The 11,693-nt window shown below is 37.0% G+C and overlaps 1 protein-coding gene across 1 annotated transcript; it reads left to right on the plus strand.

The window, feature by feature from the left end:
- On the plus strand, positions 1 to 10,563 carry Acsf2 (Acyl-CoA synthetase family member 2). Its single transcript, XM_067769967.1, has 5 exons — positions 1 to 392; positions 6,668 to 6,995; positions 7,051 to 8,057; positions 8,122 to 8,263; positions 10,300 to 10,563. The coding sequence occupies exons 1-5, from the start codon at positions 301 to 303 to the stop codon at positions 10,534 to 10,536; spliced, it is 1,806 nt and encodes a 601-aa protein (XP_067626068.1). The 5' UTR covers positions 1 to 300; the 3' UTR covers positions 10,537 to 10,563.
- Positions 10,564 to 11,693: the final 1,130 nt, after the last annotated feature.

An 11,693-nucleotide genomic window follows, 5' to 3' on the forward strand; every position in this document is an offset into this window, starting at 1 on the left:
GGCGCGTGTGCCGGCCGTATTTTCTAAAGTAAACTCCATTTATTTTTCGTAAACGCTTTTGTTGAAATAAGTTCAGCCGCTAATGTTTATTATTGCTTTGTTGTATTTTTTAGCGTGCCTGAATATGTCGTTCACTGCATTGCATTCATATTAATGGCTATTATTAAATTAAATTTGCTTCAATTTTAAGAAGAAAATTATTTTACTGTTAAGCAAAAGTTGTGTTTAGTGCATTCGTTATAAACAAATTTTTCCATTCGTATTTTTTACCTACGCAAAGTGAGCAGTGCTGTGAGCGATATGTTAACGAAGAAATTGCAGGACATATTTCGACGTTTTGGTCAACGTGTCCTTGTCGCCAATGGATCTCCTGCAATATCATATTTACGTAGGTGTGTATTGAGTTTGATGAAGATAGCATAAGGATCATTAAATAAATAAATAAATGGAAAAAATATATACAAATTATCAGAAAATTTATAATAACTGGTGTTGTAGTGAAAGCGAGCCACACCCATTTTACTTGCATATCTGATCAAAGTTTTTTTGTTATACTCAGCTGAGCAGAGCTCACAGAGTATATTAACTTTGTTTGCATAACGGTAATCCGTAACGGCATAAACTAATCGAGATAGATATAGACTTCTATATATAAAAATGATCTGGGTGAAAAAAGAAATTCATTTAGCCATGTCCGTCCGTCCGTCCGTCTGTAAACACGATAACTTGAGTAAATTTTGAGGTATCTTGATGAAATTTGGTACGTAGATTCCTGGGCGCTCATCTCAAATCGCTTTTTAAAATGAACGAAATCGGACTACAACCACGCCCACCTTTTCAATATCGAAAATTTCAAAAAACCGAAAAAGTGCGATAATTCATTACCAAAGACGGATAAAGCGGTGAAACTGGGTAGGTGCATTGACCTTATGACGCAAAATAGAAAATTAGAAAAATTTTGGACAATGGGCGTGTCACCGCCCACTTTAAAAAGAAGGTAATTTAAAAGTTTTGCAGGCTGTAATTTGGCAGTCGTTGAAGATATCATGATGAAATTTGGTGGGCACGTTACTCCTATTACTATATGTGTGCCAAATAAAAATTAGCGAAATCGGATGACGAACACGCCCACTTTTAAAAAAAAATTTTTTTTAAGTCAAATTTTAACAAAAATTTAATATCTTTACAGTTTAAAGGAAATTATGTCAACATTCGACTCCAGTAATGGTATGGTGCAACAAAATACAAAGATAAAAGAAAATTTCAAAATGAGCGTAACTCCGCCCTTTTTCATTTAATTCGTCTAGAATACTTTTAATGCCATAAGTCGAACAAAAACTTACCAATCCTTGGGAAATTTGGTAGGGGCATAGATTCTATGACGATAACTGTTTTCTGTGAAAATCCGTTGAAGCCACGCCCAGTTTTTATACACAGTCGACCGTCTGTCCTTCCGCTCGGCCGTTAACACGATAACTTGCGCAAAAAAACGATATATCTTAACTAAACTTAGTTCACGTACTTATCTGAAGTCACTTTATCTTGGTATTAAATTTGGCCGAAATCCCACTATGACCACGCACAATTTTCCGATATCGAATATTACGAAAAATGAAAAAAATGCCATAATTCTATACCAAATATTAAAAAAGAGATGAAACATGGTAATTGGATTGGTTTATTGACACAAAATATAACTTTAGAAAAAACTTTGTAAAATGGGTGTGACACCTACCATATTAAGTAGAAGAAAATGAAAATGTTCTGCAGGGCGAAATCAAAAGCCCTTGGAATCTTGGCAGGAATACTGTTCGTGGGATGACATATAAAATAAATTAGCGGTACCCGACAGAAGATGTTCTGGGTCACTCTGGTCCACATTTTGGTCGATATCTCGAAAATTCCTTCACATATACAACTAAGGGCTACTCCCTTTTAAAACGCCCATTAATACTTTTAATTTCGTACAAACACATTCTAGAGTCACCCCTGGTCCACCCTTATTGCGATATCTCGAAAAGGTGTCCACCTATAGAACTAAGGCCCACTATGTTTTAAACAATCATTAACACCTTTCATTTGATACACATGTCATACAAACACATTCCAGGGTTACTCTAGGTTCATTTTGCTAAATGGTGATTTTCTCTTATTTTGTCTCCAAAGCTCTCAGCTGAGTATGTAATGTTCGGTTGCACCCGAACTTAGCCTTCCTTACTTGTTTTTTTTTTTTTTTTTGTTTTTTAGTATGCATTTGGACACGATCATAACCCTTTCTATGAAAATATTTACGGCATACATACATATCTTCTAGATTGAGCAAAAAGTTGAGCCCAAGAGCACTAGAAGGTTTATAAACATCAATTAGACGTTTTCAAGACTTTCTAATTATTTCGATACATCAATCGATGTGTAAGTAATTAACCTTACCTAAGTTAAGTTGGGTGGTCCATGAGGACCTCACATATGCTATATGAGTCCATAGTGTTACCAGAAGTTTGCTCAACGACCACCCCTATCAGAAACCATAACTCCGTCCTCTTGGCAAATACTAGAAGATGCCTATGACCTAAGCTACTTGATGCTTCTAGATGTAATAACTGTGCTACTTATTACTTCTACAACCCACATTTCCTTCATCGGACATCACGGGCAAGGCCTTATTTAAAAGCATGTAACGCCAGAAGGCAGAGTGCACTCAGAATACCCATTACTAGCCTACGGTCCTCTCTATTCAAAGACAAGGGTTACATTGTTATTCTAAGGTTGTAAGACTTTTCAGCACCGCTGGTTCCACGCCCTTCCTGCTTAGTCAATTATGTGCAGCTGCTCTTTTAATCTTGCTTATGCATCGATTGAATATACTCCAGATTTGTAGCACTGCAACGAATATACCATCTGAGCCAGGTGATTTGATAGAAAAAGTCTTCATCGCCTATACGATCTTGGTACCAGTCATCAAGCCCGGCACTGTAAGTGTTTCCTGCTGGCTCTTCTGCAGCATCTCCTAATGGGAAACGTGCGTCGAGAAGCGCTCAGAGCGACTCTTCACTACTACGTGACCATTTCCCATTTTCTTTCTTAATCATATCCTGGGCTATATTTCCTCAAGATATAACTTTCCTCAGCGGCGCTGCATCGCTGGAGCATTCGATGTCCGCACAAAAATTTTTCAATGAGACCCTCTTCGCCCTGCTGATTTCGCAAACTGACCTAAATCAGGGTGCAGATACCTAAAAAATTTGGTTTTTGTATAGTAAGAAAGGTGCTAATAATGTGTTTAAAAAAGAGCGGTGAAGAAAGAAGGCATTTTTCTCAAGCCAAATAGATCTTTTTCCCACTATTAAGGCATTTTCGAGTTTTTATTACGACTTAGAATAATCAGACGATTGCTGAACTTGTTGACGTCAACAAATCAAAGCTTAAACTCTCAATAGACGTTTTTACTGTAGTTTGCATAATTTCAGTTGAAACACGTTGTTAATTGTTCTGCTATTAAGGGAAAATTTTCAAAAAAAATTTATGATTTGTGGAGGTCCACACCAAAACGCAACATTTACATATTTTGAAAAAAATGACGTTTTCACTATTCGTCAAACACGTGTTTCGATAGTCACATTCGGTACACACGAGTCTGGCTGGACCCATATACAAATTGTATGCATTTACGATGAAATATAGGAGTTATATGCAAAATTTTTTTTTTTAACCTTTTAATTGTATGTTATTTAAATATTTATTAAATTACTTATTTCTATTTAGAAAATTAAATAAAGAAAAATTAAATTATATTCGATTCTCTAAATATATTGGGAAATATTGACAAATAATGACCAAAATACTTTATTATTCTTGCGGAATACAGCAGAAGCAAACGTACTCGATTTTTGAATGTTGCTGACAAACCGGCTCTGCACATGTCCATAGGAAGTTGCGTCGAGCGTAATTTTTTTGGGTATTTTCAACTTCTTTGAAAATGCAATAAGATCCCAGTCCCATAACATCCAGCATATTACAAAAAAGGTAAATGTCCACCGTTTTGTTGAACGTTTCGTAGTAAAATGCGTTACCATATGGTCAATACAATCGACACCAATTTTATTTTTATTATAAAACAATACTGCTTCAGGTTTTTTTGCTTCACCAAAACACTCTTTTGTGTAATGTATGGTGGAAATCAAATTGACTACCTTGTTCTTTTTCGGCACATAACTGTAAATTGATACCAAATTGTCGTGAAATCCGAAACAAGATGAAAGAATGGGACGAGCAGGACTTTTTTTGAATTCGCTGGGAATAAATCTCTTATTGGCCCGAATAGTGCCAACGAAAGCCATACCAATTTTGGCGAGACCCTTTGCACTTTCCAAGGTTGTAAAGAAATTATCTGCAACAACTGTGCGCCCGGTGTTAGTATACGGCATAGCGAGCTGTAACAGTACATTTTCACCTTGATTTACTTCTCTTTCCTCCCCTTCATTTCGTCCCGTATACAATTTTCTTTGTAATGGGTATTTAGTTTTCGAATCCCATGCCCACCAAATTTTGATGCCATATTTCGCTGGCTTTGAAGGTATGTATTGGGTGAATTTGGTTTTTCCTCGATATGGAAATAACTGCTCATCAACTACAATTGTCTCATGAGGTTCGTAGTTATTTGCCAGATTTTGGTTTAGAAAACTACAAATATCACGAATTGGTGCCGCTTTGTCCAACCTTTGACGATGTTCACGAGTACGACTGTCGTCAAACCGAATATGACGAGTCAGAGCGATGGTAAGACATGGCAGCTCTAAAGATTGGTACGTTATCCGTTCGCCACAAAACACCTTTATTCTGTGTAACACCAGCTGAAAAAAGGATGCCCCAGAAGGCATCCAGTTCAGCTTCAGTTATATCTTTCCAAGTTTTTTTTGCTTGTTAGGATTGACCTTATTCCACTTCTCAGTTGTGTCTTTGGCGTAACGATTTGTTTCGTTTATAATAATAAAAGAAATGTTTTGAGTAAACAATTTTTTGAATAGCTCGATCGTAATGGAATTATTTTCTTTTGGTCCTGCACGAAATCGCATGATATTGTGTGCTCGAAAACGAAATGCGCTTGGTGCATTTTTGCTCCATCTTGTGCCATCTTTACCATACAAAAAGTCATTGGATTTATGTCCATCCATTGTTTCTTCGAACTCATCATCACCATCATCATCAGCGTCATCATCATCGTCAAAGGATAATTCACTTCGTTGGATTATTGGGTCGTTCTCGATGTCTGAAGCTTCATTGTCAGGAATACAATCCAAATCCTCGATGTCATTGTAATCATTAGGTAGGTTTATCGGTTGAAAGTTATCTTCAAGTTCTTCAGCAGCCCTTTCACATTCCAAATCGTTAGCTAAATCATCTACTATACGTTCATAAAATTCACTGTCAAAGTTATGCGGTCGAGTGTTATAAATAAAATCAATTTCGTCACTCATATTTTTTTTTTATCAAAATAGCACACCAAAAAATAACGCGTAGTAAAAAATTATATTTTAGCACTCACTTCCTGAACACTCAACTTTTCTTATCAACTGCCATCAAAGCAAAATTCAAAAATATGAGCTAAAAAGAAAATCAACTCTTTTAGGACCGACCAAATTCAAAAATATGAACTAGAGAGAATATCAACTCTTACCATGACAAAAAGCAAAGGTTGCCTTGACATTCAAAAATTTGAAAAAATGCATTATGCACGGTTGTATGCAAAATATTACATAGAAATATGTGTGGGTCCAGCCAGACCTATGCGTTACGAATGTGATGTATTAATCAACATATCTATATAACTAGATATATTTATCAGATATCAAGATGATTTTTTTTTACAAATCGACGTACGATTAAATTTTAGGAAGCTATCTAAAATTTCAAACATCTAGCTTAACCCAAAGTGGTATTTTTTGGAGATTAAAAATGGAAAAGGTCTGGCTGGACTCATGTGCAAGACGAAGGGTTAATCAGATCCCTTCCACTTGCAAACGTCTTTCGAAATTTCTAATCGAAAAAATGCAACCAAATCTTCCTTACGTTAACTTAAAACCAGGCATGCTTAACCAACGAACCGATATCATTTCGTTACGATAATCAACGTTAATAAACGAAACAAGGTCATTTCGTTTCGTTTATTAACGTTAAGAACGTCAAATTAACATTAAACGTTAGCTAATTGTATGGAAAACTTATAGACGCGCTTTCAAGAGCTTAGTAAAATTGGATTTTTAGCAGAGGTTCATGCGCAATGCTTCCGCTGTTCACCATTACCGTTAGTATCTGTATTAATTAGCGGGACATGCTCATATCGCTTCAAGTAATTGTTATTGATATTATAGAAAAATTAAAAGTTTGCAAACGGAGATGGTTACTATGACATGTTTCTGAATTTCACTTCTTCATCAGCTAGCTTCTCGGGAGCTGAGTATTGAACTCAAAATCTCCAACATTCATACTTTATACTAGTGTAAGGGCAGATGCCTTGCATAAAGCAACATGAGCATGTATCTCTAATTAACTACGGGACATATTTACTACCTGTACTTCTACTTCTAGTTCTACCTATACCTCTTTCTCTCACTCTATGGGTTACCAACTAAAACAGTTGCTTACAATCAATTCTTTCACTCCTTCTCAGTTCCTCTGGGAAGTACTCAACCGATATTAAGGAACACAACATTCATCCTGCTTATCTACATCACATTGGCAAAGATCCGTTGATCTATCGTAATATTGGACAGCAGCTGGAACGGTCGGTTGCAGATTTTGGTACCACAGAATCTATTGTTTCCTGTCACGAACAAAAACGATACACATTCCGTAGCCTTATCGACGAAGTAGATCGTGTTGCAGCGGGTTTGTTAAAGTTGGGTTTGAAGCAAGGTGATCACGTCGGCATTTGGGCGCCCAATAACATGCATTGGTATTTAACAATGCTTGGTGCAGCACGTGCTGGATTGGTGTCGGTAAGTGGGTTGATGACGGTTACATAATTTTTGTTTTCACATATTTCCGTTTCAGGTAGGCATAAATCCGGCTTTTCAAGCCCCTGAAGTCGACTATTGCCTAAAGAAAGTCAAAGTGAAAGCTGTGATAATGCCAGAAACGTTCAAAAAGCAAAGATACTATGAAATAATACAAAGTATTTGTCCAGAGTTGCCAGACAGCGTTAACGGCAATATTAAGAGTACGAAATTGCCACATTTAAAACATGTTATAATCGACACCCCGCACAAACTGAAAGGTACACTTTCTTTTGACGATTTACTTGGACTAAGCAACGCAACCGAACGTGATTTGATCACTCAACTGCAACGGCATATCTCACCAGATAGTGGCTGCAATATACAATTTACATCCGGTACCACTGGTCAACCTAAGGCGGCTGTTATATCGCATTACAATTTCGTGAACAATGGCACACACATTGGAAATCGTAATCAACTTGATAACAGCTCACGTATATGCGTACAAGTTCCACTCTTTCATGCGTTTGGTGTTGTGATAACAATAATCGCTGGATTGGTACACGGCAGCACCTTAGTGTTACCATCAGCTGGATTTAGTCCTGCAGCCTCTTTACATGCCATTGTAGATGAAAACTGTACCGTTATTCATGGTACACCCACAATGTATGTTGATCTCATTAAGCAGCAGAGAAAGTTGAAGCTACCATTGAAAACGGCAAAAATGGCTATAACGGGTGGTGCGCCATGTTCACCGCAACTATTTCTAGATATTAAGAATGTTTTAGGATTGGAGCATGTTCGTACTGTTTTTGGTATGACTGAAACTACAGCGGTTATATTTCAATCACGTTCCGGTGATTGTATGGAACAAATACTAAATACGGTGGGGCATGTGCAAGATCATATTGAGGCCAAAGTCATTGACGATCAAGGTAGAACTGTAGCCTATGGTGAGTGCGGTGAACTTTGTGTGCGTGGCTATGTCACGATGTTGGGGTATTATGATGATGAGCAGAAAACGAAAGAGACCATCGGCAAAGATAAATGGTTAAGAACTGGGTGAGTTAATGGCATTTGGGAGATTCGAATACATATGATTTGTAATTTTTTTTCTATCATGCAGCGATCAATTCGTTTTGCAAGCAGATGGTTATGGTCGCATTGTCGGACGCCTGAAGGAGATGATAATTCGTGGTGGTGAAAATATTTTTCCAAAAGAAATTGAAGACTTTCTTAACACACATCCGAAAATTTGTGAAAGTCATGTAAGTATCGTTGATTAATACAACCGGTGCAGTGTACACTTTCTTGCGATAAAACGCAAAACTACACAATTTTCTACCTAAATCGCACTATCTCGTAAAATATCAAACTTGAACCAGTTACCAAACCTACAGAACGATTACACTAATTCAGGATGTTACCAGGCTAGGGGCGGTGCCAAAATGATCCATAAAAGATATAAGCAGGTACCCATGTATATACAAACAGCAAAAAACCAACCAACCAATACTTGCATCCCTTACACTAACTGGCGCCCGAGCTACCGGAGTTCCATAATGTTGAGCTTTTCTACTCCAACTCACAAATATTCTTTTCAGTTGCACCCAAAAAGATTCGCGACACAATTGTATACAGAATTACATTAGATGGAGTACATGAAGTCAATAATTTTGGCGAACCGCAGCTCGGGCACCAGAGTAAGGCATACAGGTCTTGGTTATTCCATGCCTAGTAAATCTAGTATGTTACTACAGACAATAAATCGTAGTCGTCGCTTGTCGAAGACTCTGTTTGGTACTTATTAACTTAATTGAGTTTTACAGTGGTTTGTTTTGTCATGTTGCCTGTAGCACCTATGACTGTCCCTGCCTTCAATAGTAATGTGGATGACAATAAAGACGCTTGTGACTATTGGCATAGGTGATGAAGCTGAGGCAACGATAGGCAAGCAAGAAAAAGATAGGAAATGAGAGGCAAGGAGAGGAGGAAGAAAGAAGAGGAAAAATATAGGCAAGGCAAATAGAAGATAAGAAAGAAAAGGAAAGGTAAGGCAAGGAAAGGAAAGAAAGGGAAAGGAAAGGAAAGGAAAGGAAAGGAAAGGAAAGGAAAGGAAAAGGAAGGAAAGGAAAGAAAGGAAAGGAAAAGAAAGGAAAGGAAAGGAAAAGAAAGGAGAGGAAAGGAAAGAAACGAAAGCAAAGGAAAGGAAAGGAAACGAAAGGAAAGGAAAGGAAAGGAAAGGAAAGGAAAGGAAAGGAAAGGAAAGGAAAGGAAATGAAAGGAAAGGAGAGATAAAAAGTCAACACCGAAGCCGGAATGAAAACGGACGGCGTGTTCTCAACTCGTTATCGAAGTGCTAATAGTTTGTTCTCGAAGAGTAATCGGGGTTTGACAACGGATATAGATGTGCTTTCTTTTCCTATCGACGAGTTATTGATTTGTTTTTGGAGTGTTGAAAGCACAAATTTTATCGATAGGTTATCGCAGTTTCATGGTGAGTTATCGGTTTTTTTTCGATTCATTAACGAAAATTTGCCATTTATTTATTAAAACTGCTATCAATATGTTGTCTTAAAGCTATGTTATTGATTTGATATGGGGGTTTTTCCAACTTGTTATTGGCGTTTTATCGATTTGTTATCAAAAATCTGTCGATTTGTTAATTATGGAAAAAGTATCGATTAATTATCTTAAATACATAATATGTTATTGAAAAGTTATCGCGTATTATCGATTTGTTACGAAAAAGTTATCGATTTGTAATAAGTTTATTATCAAAAAGTTATCGACTATTTAACTGTGTGTTACCAATTTGCTATCGGTGTGTTATCGATTTGTTATGGACGATTCGTTCGTTTGTTTTTTAACAGATACCGATAAAACTTAAATATAAAATCGATGGCACATCTGTAAAAATTCGATTACAAGACGATTATTAACCAATAAGAAGGCGATGAATCGGAGATAACAAACCGATAATTTCGCTTTCGATAAGAAGCCGATAATAAAATTATAGCTTATCGGTTTCGGTTGTTACCTACTAAGTCGAGGAAGCTCTTCCAAAATTGCTCGAAATTATTCGTTTCTGGTAAAGTTATCTCTGTAAGGGATTTAACGTAAATCCCTGGGTGAGCTCTGGCAAAATTAAAAAAAAAAAGTTTTCTTGTCCTTATGTTAACACATCGAACTACACGAGTACTTGGTACCTACTCACGCCTTTTTTGCATTAGTTTGGTCACCACTGCAATAGATCAAATACATACTTAGACCAGCTAAACGTTCATCATTCTTTTATTTCTAGGTTATTGGTGTGCCTTGTGAACGTATGGGTGAAGAAATATGTGCCGTTGTACGTTTGCACGATGAATCCACAAAGATCTCGCGTGAAGATATCAAAGAGTTTGCCAAAGGGAAATTGGCGCACTTTAAAATACCGCTTTATGTGATACCGACTAAAGATTTTCCAAAAACGACTTCGGGTAAAATACAAAAGTTTAAGCTGAGAGAAATATATGATAAAATATACAATAGGAAATGAAATACACTATTCTATCAAATACAAAAATTTTTTTAATTTTGTGTCAAGAACCAGACTTCTACGTACATTCAGGAAATCTGCTACATTTAGAGGTAAATCTAACGAAATTTTTGCTTACGGCTTTTATTAGCCTTCATAATACTGACCACGAAATACCGTATGTAACTGAGCTCCGGTTCTGCTTCAAGCAAGTGAATGCTGGGATGTTCCTTACGCAAATGTTTAACAAGTAATCACTAATTGTACTCTTAAATTCCGTCTAGTAGGACCTATAAGACCGATTTATTCGAAATCCAACTCTGAAAAAGTATGGTAACATATATGAAGGCTGCAGTTTCCAGATGTATTTTGATTTTCACACCTTTGTTGCGCACCGACTGTGGTTTGATAGACTTACGGGTAAAAGATGACAGGAGGTATGTATACAGTGATAAAATCGAGCTCAAGCCCGTAAGTATGTTGAGGAACGAAAAATCGTGACCGTTTCAGTTCCAAAGAGGAACAAGGTAGAGATACTCAATTTGTAGGTGCGTGTTTAAAGGTGCGAAGGGTAATGGCGTGACTAGATTCAGCAGTAAGTAGGCACGAACTTACGTCCTTATTTTTCCAAAAGTCCGACATCGCTAACTTGCTAGAGTTTACTTCTTTTGTAAGGGATGGATTTTTAAACAATAGGCAAACGGATGTGATCTATACCGACTTCAGTAAAGCGTTTGACTTTGTCAATCATGAACTTTTAGTTTACAAACTTGATTTACTTGGATTTCCGGACTCAACAAGTTTTGTTTAAAAGCAGTCTTTCTAGGTTGTTTGATGTAACGTCTGGTGTGCCTCAGCGTAGTCATTTGGGTCCGTTACTTTTTATCTTGTTTATAAATGACTTACCACAAACTCTCATACATTCCCGAACTCTTATGTATGCGGATGATGTTAAACTTTGTTACTCGTACTTGCCTTCGGAGTCTTCCCGTGTGGAGTTTCTTCAGGCAGACTTGGACTCATTTCAATGCTGCTGTACTTCAAATTTACTAGTTTTGAATTGCCCGAAGTGCAAACTAATGACATTTCACCGAGGGAAGCCAAGTTTGACATCGTATACGTTAAGCAGCACGCCTTTGGAGCGTATATCTGTCGGTAGTGATCTAGGCGTTCTTTTT

The sequence above is a fragment of the Eurosta solidaginis genome, chromosome 2 (genome assembly GCF_040869045.1).
Source record: "Eurosta solidaginis isolate ZX-2024a chromosome 2, ASM4086904v1, whole genome shotgun sequence".
NCBI classification, from domain to species: Eukaryota; Metazoa; Arthropoda; class Insecta; order Diptera; family Tephritidae; genus Eurosta; species Eurosta solidaginis.